This window comes from Gossypium arboreum, chromosome 11 (assembly GCF_025698485.1).
Source record: "Gossypium arboreum isolate Shixiya-1 chromosome 11, ASM2569848v2, whole genome shotgun sequence".
Classification (NCBI taxonomy): domain Eukaryota; kingdom Viridiplantae; phylum Streptophyta; class Magnoliopsida; order Malvales; family Malvaceae; genus Gossypium; species Gossypium arboreum.
The window spans coordinates 47,751,598-47,772,033 of record NC_069080.1 but is presented as its reverse complement, the minus strand read 5'-3'; the positions used below and the strand labels follow the sequence as shown (position 1 = coordinate 47,772,033).

At 31.9% G+C, this 20,436-nt stretch overlaps 1 protein-coding gene and 2 non-coding genes across 3 annotated transcripts; 2 read left to right on the top strand and 1 right to left on the bottom strand.

Annotated features, from left to right (window-relative positions):
- Positions 1 to 43: 43 nt before the first annotated feature.
- On the top strand, positions 44 to 160 carry LOC128284890 (U5 spliceosomal RNA). Its single transcript, XR_008275310.1, has one exon. It is a non-coding gene; the product is annotated as a U5 spliceosomal RNA (small nuclear RNA).
- Positions 161 to 3,493: 3,333 nt separating this feature from the next.
- On the top strand, positions 3,494 to 3,611 carry LOC128284879 (U5 spliceosomal RNA). Its single transcript, XR_008275299.1, has one exon. It is a non-coding gene; the product is annotated as a U5 spliceosomal RNA (small nuclear RNA).
- A 422-nt stretch (positions 3,612 to 4,033) lies between these two features.
- Positions 4,034 to 8,688, bottom strand: LOC108473457 (uncharacterized protein At4g38062). Its single transcript, XM_017775019.2, has 2 exons — positions 8,411 to 8,688; positions 4,034 to 7,882 (listed from the first exon to the last, which is right to left on the bottom strand). The coding sequence occupies exon 2, from the start codon at positions 7,819 to 7,821 to the stop codon at positions 4,312 to 4,314; it is 3,510 nt and encodes a 1,169-aa protein (XP_017630508.1). The 5' UTR covers positions 7,822 to 7,882; positions 8,411 to 8,688; the 3' UTR covers positions 4,034 to 4,311.
- Positions 8,689 to 20,436: the final 11,748 nt, after the last annotated feature.

Below are 20,436 nucleotides of genomic sequence, written 5' to 3'. Positions count from 1 at the left end.
TCATCTTTATAAAGCAACGCGTAGAATAATGTCAAACTCACGGAGCCGTGTGATGAGCACAGAGCGAACTATTCTTTCGCCTTTTACTAAAGAATACCGTGTGCTCGTCACCTTAAGCGGCATACGCCAATTTTTGGAAGGGCATTCCCTGTTGAGTGCCCCCATTCCAATATTAGTGTTAAAAGGTTTGGGTTTTTTATTTCCTTTGTTTTGTAAATGTTTTGTAACTGGAAGACGCCGTAAAGATGTGTGATAGGTATGCGCACTTTCTCCGCATCTTTCGAGCTGTGTGAGTGTAGGTACGTAAATGAGTGTCAGGAATTTCACTCCACTCAAACTGAGTTGAAGCCGTTGACCGTGACGCATCGGTGGATGAATTATGGGTTAATGTGGATATGTCACTACGGACGGTAACCCTTTATTGGAGAGACAAAGATGTGAGGAGGCATGCACGTATATACGAAACCGTCTTTTAGAGATTGATCAACCTGAAGTCCACATCCATCATTGGAAGTTACAGTTTACAATAAGGTCCTCTTACCTTGACACAAAAGTACTACTCCAGACAGGACAGCACCTGCACTTCTGTTCTTTTATATTTATTATATAACCATACCGACAACATGAACATAGTAGTCAATATCAATTGGTTTATGTTACAGCAATGGTCAGGAAAACAGTTATCATGAAGCATTACAAGAAACCAGTTTTATTAGAATAAGATTCCTAAATATAATACAAATCAACCAGCTAACGAATTCGTCATTTATTCGTGCTCCAGAAGTGTGGTAGTTGTGGAAGATCGAATTATGAGAGAGAGACCCCATTTGAAGAGAACAGATTGGAACCGGACTTCAGTTTTGCTGATGAGCTTTCCAGAAACAAAGCAGTGCTAGTCTGCTATATCAAATGATATTTGAGCCAGCAGCTATGCTTAAATCGACATGCAATACCCAAAGATCTTACAAAATTTGCTGCTTAACAGCTTGGCTAGTTTCTGTTGGAAGAATGGATCCAGTGATCTAACAATAACTACAACAATATTAACATGAATACTACTCTGACTAGCGCATTTTGAGGTAACCGAGTTCATAGCCGCAGACATCCAAATACATGGAAAAACTTAGAAAAAAAGAGTGAAATATACCTGTTGAACCACAGACACACACCCAAGTCCGAGCAAAGGTTGAATTCAAGAAGCGTCCGTTCGTTACATGTTCTTTTCACAGAATCATCTTGCTTTTCTCCCTTTCTTTCACCAGCTGCGGTAGCACCATCATCCCTTCTCTCATCGACGACATTAAACAAATCAAAACGCGTTGAGATATCTCGATTTTGGTACAATCTCGGTGCCGCCTTCTCTTCATTATCCTCTCCATTTCCCTATGAGCTCTTCTAATCTGAATACCCATGTCAATTTGGATTAATTTATTTGTTTCTTTTTGAGATGTCTGATATATTTAAAATTTCTGGGTTTTTGGATTTGGTTTATTTCAATTATTGTATTTCTTTAAATGATGATTGTGTCTTGGTTAAAGCCTGCCTTCATCTTTTTTATGCCATTTGAATTTTGATTAAAACAATTTAAGCAATTAGTAGACCTTGTTACCATTTGACATTACTGACTTATACATTGCCTTCATAGCAAATAAAACTCCTGTACTTTTTCACTTCTACCAGATGAATGTATTTGGCCTTCAAAAAAGCTGATGGGTTTTAGTAGGAAAAAGAAAAAGCATTTAGATGCTTAAATAATTTTAGCGAAATGAACCATAATAAGTTCATGTTTCTGGCTTTAATTGCAGTTCACATATCCTTCTTTGGATTTTATACCTCAATGTTATACTTCCACTAGAACTTGTGGGAAGTAATAGCAATTTAGGCCTGAATTAGCTAGAAACGAGAGGATTTGTGCTCATGAAATCTCATTTACACTCTGTTTAAATGCAAAATCATTTTGGTTTCCTTGCAGGATGTTTGTGACCTAAAAATTTAGGTCTCATGAAATCATGTTAAATATGTTCCATTTAACTTGAAAGTGAATGTCGAATGTGGATGTATTTAAATCATGTTTGTTAATTTTTTTCTTGGGTACTTAAAGAGTCGAAGTAAGATTCCTATACTCTAGCAGTAGCTTAATTACAGTGAACCATTGGGTTATGGTTAATTAGTTCTTTTGTTGTTCAATAGGACTATAACCATGAAACTTGATGCAATGGATATGTGTGTTTATGTTAGTTTTAGCATATATTTTTATGAAGTAGCAAATGTGAAAATATTTGTTTTTTTATGTTTGCTGCCATGTTAGCTAAAATGGGTGGGATTGTTTAAATTTTAACATTTTAACTTCCATTATTGGTGTTAGGACTCAATATGAAGTTGTGAATATCTTCATACCCATTAGGGAACCAAAACCTGAGAATTACTCATCTTCTTGCTTGCTCTTTGCCAAAATTGATGTGGGTATAGCTACTATCAAATGAATTGCAGCTTGGTTCACTCCCAAACATGACAAAATTAATTTTCTTTCATTGGTCATCCTGCATGTAATTCACCAAAGTCTCCAAGGAATAGTCAGTAGTGTTGTCATTGTTCAAATATTAGATTGAACCAATAATATTGGCTCAAAGGCTGTGAGAGATATGGTTGGAGTGTGATTAGTAGTGCAGTCTTTTTATAGAAATGATAAAAATTGAAATAAAACAAATGGAGTGTGATGATGGTATTCTTTGAGATTGAGAATTCATATTCATGGCCACGAGTTTATTCTTAAGCTTGGTGTTCCAATAGTCATAATTTTGTTGTTTGAACCAAATCAATCCTTTACAATTGCTTTTAATATTGCTCAATTAATTTCAAAAAAAAATTTTGCTCAATTAATGTATTTAAAAGAGATGTTACATGCACATGTTTGTTTATGTAATTTAAATTATATTTAACTATCAATAGTTATTACGTATTTATGAGAATTAATTAATATTATTTAATTTAAATAAAAATAAAATAATGTAATTTTCTTTTTAATGTTTAGTACTTAGGATTACAATTTTAGAATCTTTTGGAAAATTTACCAAACACTGTAAATCATCAAAATGAAAGAAAAAATCACATTTTTCAAAAATTAATTTTCACAAACTGTTTTCTATGAAATAAAAGAAGTCAAAGATTAGACAGACCCAATTTGGCCAGAAGTGTGTCGAACCATATAAGTAATAGAATAGAGCAGAACATAAAGGAGTGCAGTTACATGAAGAATTAGGCTTTTACTCTGCTTTTTGTATTATCTAAAATCGAAACCAAATTGACCGAAGTGAAATGACTGAATTATCTCAATGCCCAGTGTGTTTTGTTCACCGTAAGTGGATAAGAAATGAAAATGGAGAGCGATTCAAGCCAAGGATCACAAAACGAAATCCCACACCGCATAGAGAAAGCAAGCTACAGCTTCTCCACGTCCTTATAAAGCAACTAGTAGAACGTTTAGGACTCACGGAGCCGTGTGATGAGCACAGAGCGAACTATTCTTTCGCCTTTTACTAAAGAATACCGTGTGCTCGTCACCTTAAGCGGCATACGCCAATTTTTGGAAGGGCATTCCTCGTTGAATGCCTCCATGCCAATGTTAGTACTCAATTTTGTCTTTTCCCATGCCACCTACGAATCTGCTGTGGCAATTTTGATCAATTTGTCTTGAGTAGCTTGCCCCTTTCTTTATAATTGGTGTTTCGAAGTGTTTGTCTTTTTGCACTGGAGATGGCAGCCTATATTTTCTGTAGGGAATGTCACACTGTATAGGCTTCTGTTGCATAAGTGGCTCAACACCCAATAGGGAAAAAAGTTTCATTTTCCAAGAAGTGAATTAGGCTAGGCTGTTGGATTAGAAAGATGCTAGAGGACACCAGAAAGGAGAATGTAACTTCCGTGTGTGCAAACTTTACTCTGTTATATCTTAGTTCAAACTGGTTCATAACATTATTAGTTTCATTTTTCTTTACTTATAAACTTTTGCTCTCCGCTGCTGGAAACATAAGTCTTTAATGAAGCAACAAATACCTTGTATTTTCCCAAAATGAAGTACTTAAGCAACAACAGTTACCCATTTCCATGGAAATAGAGTACAAAGAAACCGAATCTTCAAAATGAAACAATCATGTGTGGCAGCTACAGTACAAAGCTGAAAAAGAGAAATGATCCATGCTTTAAACTTCATGGATTGTTCTAGATACTTTGTTAATGGGAGGGATAAAAAAAGAATAGAAAACCATCAATCACACACAAGCTGTTAGTAATAGCTTTTTACATAAGTCGCGGTTAGTTGAGCTGTCTAAATGGTGACCTTTCTTCGAAGATGGAACTGGTTTTTTTGGTTGCTGGAGAAGCTGGAAGACTCCTCTTATTCTCTTTCGGACAGTCATAAAGTTCATTACTACCTTTTGTGTCCGAGAGGTCAAAAGACTGCACTATCCTTCCCAAGATTCTCATCAGTTGAGCATCTTCACTGGAGAACTCACCGAGGCTATCGTTTAGGCCTCCAATACATCCAACCAAATTGTCTCTCTCCGTAGACAACTTCATTATGTCTTCGAGAAGATTTGCCTTTTCAGTCCTAAGCTCATCAACAGAAGCCTCTGATGTTCTCAGCCTTTCCTCCATTTGATCAGTCAAGTTCTTCATTTCCAAATGCTTTGCTTCCAATTCAGCTTCTATAGTTAATGCTAGTTGCTTTGAATCAGACACGGACTTTTCTTGTGAAAACAGTTTCTCCTGTATATAGTGAATGTCATCCTCCAACTCCGCAATCATCAACTTTTTCTCTTCGATTTCGAGCTTAGCCAGAATCTCAGCACTGGCAATCTGCTCCCAAGCTTCATGGACCAGTTTAATATGTTCCTGCTTCTCAGTAAGCTCTGAGGAAAAGGAATTCAATGAGCCATTAAAATCCTCTTCCATCGACCTTACAACCTGCATGAGACCATCAATTCTCTCATCTTTCTCTTTTACAAGCTGCAAAATGTTCCCCTTCTCACGCACGAAACTTCTCTCTGCACCAATATGTGCATATGCAGCACCTTCTAGTTCCCTTCTGAGTGATTCTTCTTCCAGCAAGTCAATCTCTCTCCGAAGATCCTCCAAGACCCTGTCGTGTTCTCTTGTGATTTGAAGAATGCTGTCCTCTGCTGAACTTACTGCTCTTAACTCTCTTGCTTGGAGCTCTTGCTCAAGTGTCACCATATGCTGCTGGAGGCTTAAAATTTCCTGATCTTTCTCTTTGGTTATACGGATAAGGTCATCTTTCTCTTTCTTGATAATTTCTCCAACCCCTACTTGCGCAAGAAGAGAAGCTTCTAGTTGTTTACGCAATTCCTGACTTTCTTCAAGGTCAACTTTTAACCTCTCAGAAATAGATTTCCATATCCATGACTCAAATTCAATTTCATGTCCTTTACAAACTTTCTCAACCAATTCAGAATTTGCTTTCTCCAGAGCATTGCAAGCTTCTGTCAGTTTCCTTTCCGAGTCCCTTTCAATCTGAGAAATTTTCTCTTCTAATTGAAGTTGGCATCTATATGACTCCTCGAACCTTTCCTTGTACTTGTCAAGGTCTTTCTGCCTCAGAGCCCACTGTTCAACCCTCTTCATTAAAGAAGCTGTCCTCTCACGTTCTTTAGCCAATTCAGATTTCACAGTTTCTAAAGCATTAAAAGCTGCTTCAAGTTTCTCTCCAAATTCCTTTTTCATATGCCCAACTTGATCTTCTAACTGACTTTGACTCCTACATGCTTCCTCAAGCATTTTCTTATATCTCTCAACCTCATCCTGTTTCTGGAGCCACTGCTCTTCAAGGTGATCCAAAGATTCAACCCTTTTCGTCAAAGACACTGCTCTCTCTCGTTCTTTACTCAATTCAGATTTTGCTGCTTCAAGCGCATTGCAAACTTCGCTAAGCTTCTCTTTGGATTCAATTTCCCTCTGCAAAGCTTGCTCTTCCAAGTGTATTTGACGCCTAGATGCCTCCTCAAGCCTTTCTTTATACCTCTCAAGCTCTTTCTGCACCAGGAATCGCTGTCCTTCAATAAGATCCAACGATTCAACTCTGCTTAACAAAGATGCTACCTTCTCCTGTTCTTCTGCCAGTTGAGAATTTGCCACATCTAAAGCATCACAGACTTCTCTGATTTTTTCTTTTGAATCAGTCTCCATCTGTAAAGCTTGCTCTTTCAACCGAAGTTGACATTTGGATGATTCCTTGAGAATTGTTTTGCATGTATTGACCTCTTTCTCCATCAACTGATGCTTATCCTCGAGTTGAGCTAAGGTATCAACCTTCCTGGATAAAATTGCATTCCTCTCACGTTTTTCTGTAATGTCTCTCTGAGCATTGGCCAGAGCAGTATTTTTCATCTCCAGTTGCTGCCTCAGAACAGAAAGATTCTCCATCCCCTCTTTCTGATGGAGACCAAGCTCAGCCTCGGCATTTGCAAGTTTCAGTTGGGCCTCAAACATCCCCGACTTCAATAGTACCATCATTATGGAAATCTCCTCATTCTGCAATTTCAATTGAACGGCTGAAGAAAGGCAACTTTCAAGTTCCATCTCAAGCACGTTAAGTGCGGCATCTTTAGTCTTTAACTGAGAGCTGTAATCATTTAATTTCTTCATCATTTCCTCCCGTTCAGAATTCCATTCAGCTTGTTTAGTTCTGAGATTCGATGAACAATCCTTGTGCATCTGCTCCACACTTTTGAGCTTGTTTTTTAGTTTTGAAAGAGAAGAGTTTCCAGCTTCTTGAATTCTAGTTTCCTGGAGTTCTTTTAAAGAAGCCAACAACTCCTGATTTTCTTGCTCTAGTTTCACCACTCGATATTCCATTTCCTTATAAAAGGACTCCTTTGTGCCCAACAAATGTCTCAGAGTTGCAACTTCTTTGTCCCTCTGAGAATTCAAACACTCTAGGTGAGACTTTGCATCCTGGCATTCAGCAAAAGACTTTTCAAAGCGTGTTTTGAACTCTGAAATTTCAACTTCCAGGTACTTTCTTCGGGTCTCTTCATGAGCCAGGGCTTGGTTGCACATCTGCAACCGGCTTTGGAGATCTCCTGTAATTCGGATCTGAGAATCTAGTCTTGTCTGCAGCGAAGAAATCTCATCGAACAAAGTACATTTTTCTTTCTCCCACTCTTTCTCACTCTCCTTGAACTGATTTCGGAGCCTGTCATGTGCTTCTTCTAGGTGTTTAAACTGCTCCTCCTTCCATTTTAGCTGATGTTCAACCTTCTTCATGTCTTCCTCTACTTTGACCAGCACATCATCTCTTTCTCTCGGGTCCTTCTGATTTTTGGCCTTTTTCTCTGCTTCTGAATGCTTCTTCTGCGAAACCAACAAATGAGCTTTGAGGCCTTCAATCTCTGCCTTAAGCATGTCCATTTTTTGCTCTTGATCTATACTCTTCTCATTCGCCTCATCTAAAGCCAATACCAACCTTCCAATTTCCTGCTCCCGTTTCTGATTCTTCCCGTCACGCTCGGCTCTCAGCTTATCATTGGCAGCATTCAAATGCTTGATGATAGATTCTTTCTCTTTCAGATTGCATTTAAGATCTTCATTAGTTCGCGTCACCACTGAGATTTCTTCCTCTTTTTCAAGAACTTGTTGCGCCTGCTTCTCGATTTTTGAACTCGCTTCGTGGAGCTTTGTTGACTGCTCATTCTGGAACTTCTTCAAGTGCTCATACAATTCAGCTTTGCTTTTTAAATCTGACCTTAGCTTCTCGTTCTCAAATTTGACTTCCTCTAGCTCTTCATAAACCTTCTCCATTGCCATTTCTTTCTTTCTTTTTTTTTTTTCTTTTTTCTTTTTCTGAAAACCTCTTCTTAAATTAGACCTGTTTGCAAGCAAAACACAGATCTTTTAGCTAACAAGTTTAACATTATGTCCCAAAGATAATGGCTCGTAAATAAGCAAAAGCATTGCTGTATTTATTACTCATGAAATATTTAAATAAGCATATAATTAGTATTATCCGCCAGAATTCCTTTAAAATGCAGAAAACCCTCACTGTAAACTGAAATATATTTTATTTTCTGAAGAAAATCCAAGACCTAATATCGTTTTATTTTCTATAGTTTTAAGAGGAAACAAACAGATAGCAGCAAAACGAAAACAAAATGAAACATTAAAATAAAAAAAAATTCCAAATACCTAAAACCCTAAAGCCCCGTAACACCAAGATACAAAGATTTTTAAAGAAAACTTCGCAGTGCAACAACAAATTAGTAATTACCCCACGAGGACTAAGCCAAAGGGGGAAAAAGCCATCATTTTGGTCACATATTTTAAACATTCTTGAGTTATTTTTATTTTCAAATTAAACATAGGGGAAAAAAATAAATCAAAAGACCCAAAGAAGTACCTTTAGTCTTGGGATTATAGATTAGCCATTTGAGGAGGCTTGACTGCAAGTTTTACTTCCTTCGGTGATCTTCTGGTTCTCCGCATTTACTAAACATACAAAGAGAAAATATGGGAAAAATAAAGGAAAAGGAATGACTGAGAAAGTGGTGCAGAGAGAGCCGTTAGGGAGAGTGGGGAAATTTTAAATTAATTGGACGGAGAGTTCACGGTGTATGCCTTCCACGGGGAAAATTTGAAAATGGACTAGCCGTTAGGGAGTCCAAATTGGGTTTAGGGTTGGACAAAGGGCTTTTTAAATCGTTCATAAATTAATATATTAAAATCTATCAGATTTAATTTTTAATTATTTTTTAAAAGAATTATTATATAATATACAGGGTTAATGCTTATTTTCGCCCCGAATTATACCTCTTTTTCCACTTTGGTATTTAAGATTTTTTCTTGTCTCATTTTGGTATATAAATTATCATTTTGTTACTTGATTTAGTCCAATTTTTATAACAGTGTCAAAAATTCAGTGTTATATGACGTTAATCAGAATTTGCCAAGTGGCACATCCAACTAATTAGAATGAGCCATGCGGCATTAATGATTATTAAAATTAAAACTTTTATATTAAAAATTTTAAAAATAAAAAAAATACTTTGATCAATAGTTGACCATAGTTGATCAATGTTGACCGATATTGACTAGGTATTACCTGACCATTGATCAGAGTTGATGAGCACTAACCAGTGTTTCTTTTTAACTTTAAATATTTTTAAATTTTCATAAATTTTTAATGATAGAGTACAAAGACGGTCACTAAACTATTACTTACATTTTATTTTGATCATTGAACTTTTAAATTTTCTAATTTAGTCAGTAAACAATTTGAAATCTTTTTTTTTTTGGTCATAGAATGTTAACAACTATTTGAATTTTGACGAGAGTGCTAACGTTGGGTTTTTGTATTGGTCTAATAATAAATTTAGCCCTCTGATGTTTATAAATTCTATTAATTTGACTTTAAATATAAAAAAATTAACAAATTTAGCTCTCAATGTTTCTAAATTTTTTTTTATTTTAGTTCAAATTCTAAAAAAATCAATAAATTTAATCATCAACATTTACAAAATGAAGGGTTTTAATTTTTTTTAAAAAAATTGTAAATTTTTTGACCTGTTGCTCTATCAAAATAATTCCTTTTTTACTGTTTAAGTTTAGGTTTAACTTCTATCCGAAGTCAGGAATTGGACATTAGGTATCAAAATAAAATTTTGTGATTTTTGATGGGGTTAAAGGTAAAAAAATGTTTAAAATGAACTTAAATTGAATATTTTCCATGGCTTTCGCAGAAGAGCCCTTGAAACCTTCCTCCACGTCATATTTTTTAATGGCACTCTCGATCATCTCCTTTCCTTTCTCGCTATCGCTCGTCACCAATTCAATCTTGGCTGCCACTTCTTCATTCTTCACTTCACAGGTTATGCCTCTCGCCACTTCCACCCGAACCCCAACTTGTTCCACCAGCAATTTCACATTGAAAAACTGCTCCGCAGCCATTGCCCATCCTCACCCCATAACTCAGAGATTGAAGCACCGAATTCCATCCAGAAGAGGTAGATTTGTAGGATAATATCTCTAGCTGGGATGCCCATTTATTTGTCATTTTGTGAAGGTTAGATTTGTTAAATTTTTATTGATAAATTTGAGTTAAATTTGTTATTAAACTAATAAAAAAATTTATCAGTAATTTCATTAAATTTTAAATACGGTTAAGATTGAGTAATAAAAATTAATTTTAAATAATTTAATGATTAAATTTAAAAAATTAAAAATTTAATGATCAAAATAAAATGTAACATTTATGTAGAAGTAAAGCTCAATTAATTACAAAATGTTAAAAATTACACCATATTTATTAATTGCAAAAGTCTACATCTACTTTTATATATATATATATATATATATATATATAAATCATATACTATATCATAATATATATATATAATCTAAAGTTTTGTTGCAAAATAGGCATAAATTCTATGTAACATAATTAAAATTTCAACGATATCACAATTATTTAACTAAAATATCAATAATTACATAATATGTTTTATGCGATTAATGATTTATCTTATCTTTGGATGTGTTGTTGGAAAAAACAACTTTGGTTTAATGGGTTAATCTTTGCTAATTTTGAATTAGTGTTAATTATATTTTAATTTAATATGGATTCATTGTGTCGATTAAATAAATAAAAAGACTAGAATAATAGAAAATATTGACATTAATTGAAAAAATAAAGGTAAACTCGTCAACTAGTGAAATTTTTGTCACCTAACAATAAAAATTAAAAATAATTACCCAATTATTTAATTTTATCTTTTTGTCACCAAAGAGCTAATAGTAACATCTTTTAAAATTGACTTTAACCTTTAAAATTTATACATGATGTCAATTTAGTTTTGATTCTAAAAATCTAACCCTCAACATTTACACATTATGTAATTTAGTCTTTGTTGTAATTTTACCCTTTTTTTCTTTTATGAACCCTTCACTTAAAAACTTAAACAAATTTTATCAGCTAAATTTAATTAAAATATATAGAAAAAATCTAAAAATCTAATATTATAATTTTATATTTTCTCATTTTTTAAAATTAAAAAGATAAAATTAAATATTTAAATAATCATTTTATAAATTTTTACTCAAGTAAATATTGAATATTGTTATTGCAGTAACCAGGCTCCACTCTTAGCATTGTATAAAACATAAAACAAAAATTGGAAAAAAAATTAGTAGACATCAAACTAAAATAAAAGCCAACGCACGATTTTCTTTGGTAAAAATCAACCGGAGATTTTGCTGCGTGCTCTAGGCATGACTCCGTGACTTTTAAAGGTGGTCCGCGCCCTGGGCCCTTAGTTTCCATCGATGTGGAACTGAGCATGCAATTCCCAAGGTTGCTTCTAAGTTTCCTATTATCTTTACGCTTAAAATTTCTCACAAACCAGATTTATATATAAACTAGATGAGAGGAACACAAAATTTGTCCATTGTGGCTTCAATTTTCACAACTGATTGTGAAAATTAATAACTAGATTATTCAACTAATATTGTAGAATTTTGGCATTATTATCACCAAAATAATAATAATAATTAACAAGGGTACAAGCAGTGGCAGACAGCTGCGGCCAAAGGCCCAAAACAAGCTCCTGTAGCATTAACTCCATAGATAACCTGGCACAATTCCAAGCAAAGATCGTCTACGCAAGCTTCCAGATTTAGACCATCTTTGCATGTTTTCTCTTCTGCTGCTTCCTCTTTTCCTATATAAATGTTTAATATATATATATATACACATTAAGAATCCAATACATTCTAACAATAACAAAAATAAAACTAGTTTTCTTAGCATATAGTAATACTGAAAATACATTTGGTTTGATGGAGTAAATACCAGCTGAAAGAATAAGAACCACCAAGAAAAGGGCATACACCTTCATGCTTTTTTTTCTTCTTCTTTATGTAAATAGGGTTTCCAACTTAATTTCTCTTGAAATTTATTAGTGAGAGAGGGGACAAGTTATTGGAGAGAATATTGAATATCTCTTCAATAGAAATCTTTGATTTTCTTTTTTCCTGATTTACATTGCATTTATTATTATTACCATATGAGAATATATGGTTTAATTACCTCAATTTAAGCAGAATCAAAAATAACTTTCCATTAACTCTATAATTGAAATCTATAAAAACATAACAGTCATGCTCAAACCCTAAAATCACCGTTATAAGGGTTTAGGGGATCTTCCCTACCAAAATTTTGGAAAATTTTAATTACCTCCTCTCATTATCTATATTATTTATAAAGTCCTTTATTGAGTTGATGTCACCCATCAATCAAAGTTGCAACTCAATTAGAAAAACTACTTTAATGTACCTTTGCATTTAAAATAATTTAAAATAATCTTTTTATTTAAAAATACAAAAATATATGTACGCATAAGATGATATTTGAACTTATGCTTTTTATTTTGCAAAACCTTACAATTTTACTACTCAATCAAAGATTCTTTTTAATATTTTTATACATTTTAATTTTATAATGCACATTTTGTTACCTCCTTCAAATTTTTTTATACTATTTATCACCCTTAACCGAGTTACTAACATAGTTAGGGAAATCACATAAATGCCTTTCTGTGATAAAAATAAGCTATATTGTACGATTTAAACCTATGTCAATTGGATTGGTAAAATCTTAAGTTGCCTCTTAACAAAAACTTTTATTTGATGTGTTTTATACATTTTCATTTTATTATGCATAATTTATTTTCTTTATCGTTTGTATATTTATACTATTTATTTAGTGTTTTATTAAGTTGGTATCACCTCAACCAAGACAAACAACTTAGAAAAATTATGAAAATATCCTTCCGTAATCAAATAAGTTATATTATTTGGGGTATTTTAGTCTTTCATTTTAACAAAAATCAATTAAAATACACATATGGTGAGATTTGAACTCATGCCAATTGAATTAATTAATATCTTAAATTTATTTGACATTTTTATTTATTATGCATAATTTATTTTTTTCATCAGTTGTATTTATTAATAATATATGTACTTACTATTTATTAAGTCTTTTACTAAGTTGATGTCACCGTTAACCGAGTCTCAATCCAATTAGGAAAATACCAAAAAATCATTTCCTTTGCAAAGTATATTATATGAATATTTGGGTGTTTTTATCTTTTTACAAATAAATAAAAAATTATCCATAATGAGACTTGAACCAATGTAGTGCTTTTAAGAAAAAGAAAACCCCAAAAAACCAAAAACAAGTTGTGTTAGGGTTAGCAAACTTAAGAAAACGTGCTAAGGTAGCAGACTATCTTTATATGTAATACACTTACATTATGTTTGGTTGGGTGTAATAGGAATAGATCACAGCCCAATTCAATGGGGCCACCACCAAACCAATGTTTGGTTGGCTGTAATGCCTATTACAGCCTCATTCAATCCCTCCTCTATTCCTCTAAACACGCTGAATAGCATTCAGCACCCTGCCCACAGAATAGCTATTCCTCACATCTCAGTTTCAACTTTACCCTTCTCCCTTCCTCACGTCTGAAACCTCTTCTTTTTTTTTTTCGTTCCTTTTCCCATTTCCTTCCAACCTCTTCACTAACTTTACCCTTTCTCACGTCTGAAGCTCCATCGACGCCTTCTCCCTCTCAGGTTAGGACCATATTCTATTTTTTTTAATTATTATTTTGATCATCTTCCAACAGATCAGCTTCAGATGGGTGAGGTAGTCTCTACAATTCCAAGTAGGTTTGCCTTTGCTGGCTACTCTCTCAATTCTTTTTTATCATTCTTTTTTTTGGGTCTTCATTATTTTTTTCTAAATGACCCATGACTTGATCGCCATTTTTTGAACTCTTTTTTGCGTTGATTGGGTTTAATGTGGAGACCGTACAATACAACAATATCAAGTTTCAAGTATGGGATTTAGATAAGTTGATGTTAACAAATCAAATAGCGGCTAATGTAGTTTATACAAATGGAGTTCAATTTAATTTATCGAATCACCGAATTTGCCTTAATCCTTTTACTTAAAATTGAATCATTGAATTTCATTTTTGATCCTATATTTATCTGGTTGGCTCCTTACTTTGGCATTTGCCACAAGGCCTTTGGGAATTTTAGTTACAGTTTGAACTGTATAAGATTATATCAACAAAAACTTTTGTGGCTTGAATTTACAGAGAAATTGTTTCAATTGTTGAGTTTAAACATGTAGCTCCATTTTTCTTATCAGCAGTGAGATATTATAAAGTTGTAACATTCATTTAACTCTTTGTTCTAGTTTAAATCAAATGTAGTTTTGTTTTTTGCAGGTGGTCAGACAAGCATTAGGTACTTGTTTTTAAGCTATGTGTTCTCAAGGAAACATCCCAATACTTTTGGTACAGATGAGATTTTCAATTGATTTGTTAAAGTAGCTTTAACTGTTGTGGTGTGTCTTCTAACTAATGGAGATACAACCTCTAATTTACTTTGCTTCCTCTATTTATTTAATTCTGATATGGGGATATCTTGTGGGTTTTTCTGGCTGCTCTTTAGCTGGACAATAAGGTGAGATAAAAGAAGATTCATCATTTTTCATTTATTTACACAATAAGGAGTTTTGTTTTTCGGAATTTTTCATCTCCAATTTGCTTTCTTTGTGATGATTTTAGTCTGCATCTTTTATAGGCCATATTGGAGATGCTATTTCCCAAATACACAAGCAATAATTTATGTTGTTGATTCAAGTGACACTGATAGAATTGGAATAGCTAAGGAAGAATTTCATGCCATTTTAGAGGTATTCTTATGTCTAAATTGGCTAGTCGTGTTTGCATCTGAGAGGCGAGGGGGGTGACACAAGCAATTATTCACTCTGCTATTAACTTTAGGAGGGAACCATGGCCTAAGGTTTCGGACAATGCAAAGGACCTTGTAAAGAAATGCTTAATCCTGGTCCAAAGCAGCATCTTACAGTACAGGAAGTGCTTGGTAACCTTCTGTAAATGTTTCATGCTTTATTTATGTTGATATATATTTTCTATGCATGAAAAATCATCCCAAATATTGTATGCAAAACATCCATGGCTACAAAATGCCAAGAAAGCATCCAACGTTCTGTTGGGTGAGACTGTGAAAGCTAGGCTCAAACAATTTTCTATAATGAACAAGCTGAAGAAGAGAGCTCTAAGGGTAATAATCCATTTTGCACCACCTTTGACTAGTTTTTATTAATTGTATGTTGCATTTTTAAATGTTTTCCAGGGCCCTGGTGTGGAACTAGCTCTGACTTACCTCCTGCAGGTGCAATTGCTGATAGTCAGTTAGGCATGTTCTATTTTTCTTGCTCCTGATTTTGTCTGGTCATTTATTGCAATAGTTTATTTTTTTACTTGATTATTATATTCAGTCACATAGTATTTTTAGATAATGCCCTATGGTCTATCTGGAGTAACATGATGATATGGTAAATTTTCCACGGTGAAGAGACCGGACCTTCCGTTGATCTTCAGAGATCCTATCTGCAGGAGGCATTCGGCCTAATTGCAAATTATAGAAGTTTAGCTAAGTAAAAAGGTCCAGTAGCTAATGATCTTTCTGCTGCTAAAGATCCTATGGTGATAATTAGTATTATTTTGTATTTTGTATTTGGGCATTTGACCAAAACTGCCATGGCCTCCATGTTGTTGCTGAATTTCAATTTTAGTTATTTTGGTTGGGATTTATCAGTAATAAATTATGTGAATATATCTTATGGAATTATTCATAATCTTTTTTCACTATTAAATACAAAGATAAACACACTCTATGCAATTCACGTTCTCCTACAATCTAGACAATTTACATTCTCTTTCTCTTGCAACAATATGAATGCTAATCAAATGACACATAGTTAAGGGAGGATAGGAAAAATAATTGAAATACAAACGACACAAAAACGGATAAAAACATAATAATAGTTATAATTTTTAATTTATATAATAATAATTATATTAAGAATTTTATTAAATTTTATATTATTTTATTAAGTTATATTTAATAATAACTATGTTAAAATATGGTTAAATTATTTATTATTTTTATTAAATTATTTTAATAGTAATTTTATTAAAATTTAATAACAATAATCATCAACCTAAAAAGTTTTTGCTAAGGGTATTCTGGTCATTTTAATTTTTTTCCTTATGCTATTACAACATTATTCCATTCAACCAAACACAAGAATACTATTACAGTTCTATTCCATTCCATTCAACCAAACAGTTGAATTACTGATTACAACTCTATTCCATTACAGCTCTATTCCATTACAGCTCTATTCAATTACAGCCTTATTCCATTACAGTGAACCAAACGTACTATTAATATTAATTTGTTAGTGTTGTATATTCAAATTACATTTTAAAATAAAATTATTTATTAAAATAATACAAATGTGTTAATATCTAATTTTATAATAATTAATATTAATTCATTAAAAATATTTAAAATTTATATTTCATATATTAAAATATTAACAAGTTATAATAAATTATTTTTATATTCTTGCTAAAATATCATAATATTAACTAATTTGAACATTACTTAAATACATATTTATTACTTTATAATATCATGTTTAAAATGAACATTTTATGTCTAAAAGCACATTTTCACAACACTTTTTAAAAGCACGTTTGAAGTAATGCTAAACTTGCCTTTAATTTTTATTTTTTATAAATTTTAATATTGTACATATTTTATGTGTTATTATCAGTTAGTTTCAAACCATATGTTTTATTATTTATTATAGGTTATTTTTAAACATACATTTATGTTCTAAAATTTTGGTTTTTAATCGTATACACATGTGATAGAAATTCTAGTATTAGTAATGTATTCGATTGAGTTGTTGTCACAAGTTAACTCGACACCAACTTAAGATTGATGACAACATATTGATAAACAATTTAATCTAATTTTTAAATTATAATAATGAACATTTTTCATGTGTTATTGTTAAATAGTTTCAAACCATATATGTCATTATTTATTGTGTGTTATTTTAAACACACATTTATGTTCAAATTTTTGTTTCTACATATATACGCATGTGATAAGATTTATATTAGTAATGTATTTGATTGAGTTAGTGTCTCTAATTAACTCGACACCAACTCAAGATTGATGACAACACAATGATAAACAATTTAATCTTTTTTAAAATTTTAATATTATACATATTTCATGTATTTTTATTAATCAGTTTCTAACCATAAGTCTCACTATTTATTGTATGTTATTTTTAAACACAAATTTGGGTTCTAAATTTTTGGTTTCTATACACATAAGTGTATGATAGGATTTCTAGTTTATACTATTTATAAAGCCCTTTACTGAGTTATTAGTGTCATCCATTAATTGGGTCTTGTTGGATCTAGTGCCCTGAGTGTAGTATATTCATTTTGTATACTTATATTTTTCGAACAAATTGGTTTAATAAAAAATCCATTGATTACATTAATATTCTTTTTATATTGTCCTCAAAGATTTTTGCACACAGAGCAAAATGAAAGTAAATATTAGTTCACTGATTATCCAACGTTTATAATAAAAAATATTACGTGGTCGAATCGTAATACGAAAAGATAACTTGTATTAATAGATAATTTAAACACTTCCTTAGTCTAATCAGAAATGAGCAAACCAATTAAAAAATTAATATGTCGTCTATCAAATTCAATTGGAAAGACACTTTGTATTGAGTATCAGAGTGGATGACTCCTAGAAGATAGAAACATAGATGCGATTGACTAGACTGACAGTATATCAGACATGACCCAAGTAGAATAGATCCTAAATTTATTTATAGATTTTTTTCTTCATTTTGTGACGTTTATAGTGTAGTATACCTTAATCGTGAGTGGATGATGGACTATGTATGCGTGAGTCGTATACTTTGATGTAAGTAAAAGTTTGAGTTCAAATAGGTAAGGAAACGAAAGCAAGTACATTGGGTATATGACTTCTGTAGTATGTAGTATCGTTACAATAGTGGAATTCATAACCCAACTAAAGGGTAAATGATATCCTCCCATTGACATTACATGCTAGATGACAAGTAAATGTAGTCATAAGTTTTTGTCTTTGTGATAAATAACTTGATTACTATTTGATAGTAATTAGCTTTTCATGAAGGAAGATGTAATAATTACCATGAGGAAAAATAGAATCATATTAGGAGAACGAATTTACACCAAAGTGATTAAGGATGTCTTATGAGGGTAACACACTTATGACAAGGTTATTGGACAATCACTTATTAAGTAGCTTTTGTAATGGTATGAAATTAATGAGAGCTCAGTCACGATACTATAATGAAATGATTTCGTGACTAAATAAATTTATAATTGATAGGCGAAAAGTTGTATCTTAATTATAAAATATTTGAGAACTAATTATTTATATTCAATAAATTCCCTGGCTATAAACAAATAACACATATTGACCTAAAATAATAAGTTTGATACAATGTTATTTTGTTAGAAAATAGTGAGAATTTATTATCTATTTTGTTGATCTCTATTGATAGAGATTACTTTCCTACTAAAAGTAAAAGGTTGTTTGGTTGAAAGTCAAGATTGACTTGACTTTCAACCAAACAACCTTTTACTTTTACTCTTCCAATATAATTGTGAAATTGTTTTCTCAACCAATTTTTTCAATAGGTCCTAACTCAGTTAGGGAAATTACTTTAATGTCCTTCGCATTTAAAATAATCATATTATTGGAGGATACTTTAGTATTTTTATTTTAAAAAATAAAAGATACATATAATGAGATTTAAACTCATGCCTATTGGTTTAGCAAAACCTTAAAATTACCACTAAACTAAAGTTTCATTTTAATATTTTTATAAATTTTAATTTTATAATGCACATGTTATTATCTACATTAATTGTGTGTATATATATATATTTATTTATTAAGTTTTTACTGAGCTGGTGTCACCCATCAACTGGATATATATACTATTTATTAAGCTTTTACTGAGTTTGTGTCACCCATCAACTGGATCCCAACTCAGTTAGGGAATTACCAAAAAAAACTATTTTACTAATTCAATTAGTGCAGGTTCAAATCTCATCATTTACATATTTTTATTAATTTCTCTTAAAATGAGAAAATTTAAAATACCCTCAAATAGTACAACTTATTTTAATTACGAAAGCCGTAATTTTCTAATCGAAAAATTTGAAACATTACAAGTAAATAAATTGAATAGATAAAACACTATTTATACTTTGATATGAAATAACTTCACTTTATTTACAAATTATTATTTAAAATTTTTGATAAAAGGTAAATGAATTATTTTAATTAGTGAAAATGATCATATAGAACCCGTTAAAGGAATGAATATAAAATTTCAACTCAAAATATTTAAAAATATAAAAATAATGAGAGTAGATGGAATAAAGATTATTTTCAAGTTGAATTAAAATATGTTATTTATGTGAGCGTGAAAATAAAGATTGAAAAGATTTTAATTAATACGATTTAATGTAAATTAAAGGAAAAAATTGTATGAAATAGTGACGCTTATCGTTATCATATCCTTTTCTAATAGTTTTATGTCACATCAGTACTATTATCCTAAAAAAATTAAATTCAAATTAAAATATTAAAATATTAAAATTTAGGATAAAATTCTGAAATTCAGGATAAGAATACTGATGTGGCATAAAACTATTGAAAAGGAATACAGATGACGTGGCGTCATTGTTTCATACAATTCTTTCTCTTGAATTAAATTATGTAAACATAGATAGTGTTGTACACTTAGTTAATCATAAAATTTATATAATTAAAAAACTTTAAAAAGAATCCCTATGTAAACTTGGCACAATAAGAAGTATGCCGTGCCAGTTGTTCAAATTTTTCTTATTTGCAAGAATGCCTTGCTGTAGAATATATATGATTAGATATTGGATTAAAGATTCCTCTGTAGCTGCGATGGCGGTCCACACGGTTCCTATAGTTTTTTATTGTCTGCCTTCATCTGCGGCTCTTGGATGTTCAAATCGTGCAGTGATGAAATCAATTCCAGCAGCTTGGGTCTTATGTCTAACCCACTTAACCATGGGCATCGGCAATGACGCCCCAAATCACAAGTAGAAAATAACACTACGGCGAAGCCAGGACTTATTAGAGGGACCGGACCCAAACAAAATATTAAAAGTTTAGGGGGCAAAGATTAAAATTTTGTTTAAAAAAGAGTTAAATTAAATATTTTGTAACTAGGAGAGACTAAAATCGCAGTTACTCCATTTGGTCGAGGGGACCACGCCCTTCAAGTTTTTGTTTCTAAGGCTTAAAAAGAATGATTGAGATCCTTTTGAGTTGAAATAATTAAAAAAGTAAAAGTTGATAGCATGGGTTTGGCTGTCAAAGGCCTTCCCTACTCCCTCCTCCTTATTT

Excerpts from the sequence above, each read along its gene's own strand:
- LOC108473457 (XM_017775019.2), bottom strand. The coding sequence starts at position 7,821 with ATGGCAATGGAGAAGGTTTATGAAGAGCTAGAGGAAGTCAAATTTGAG.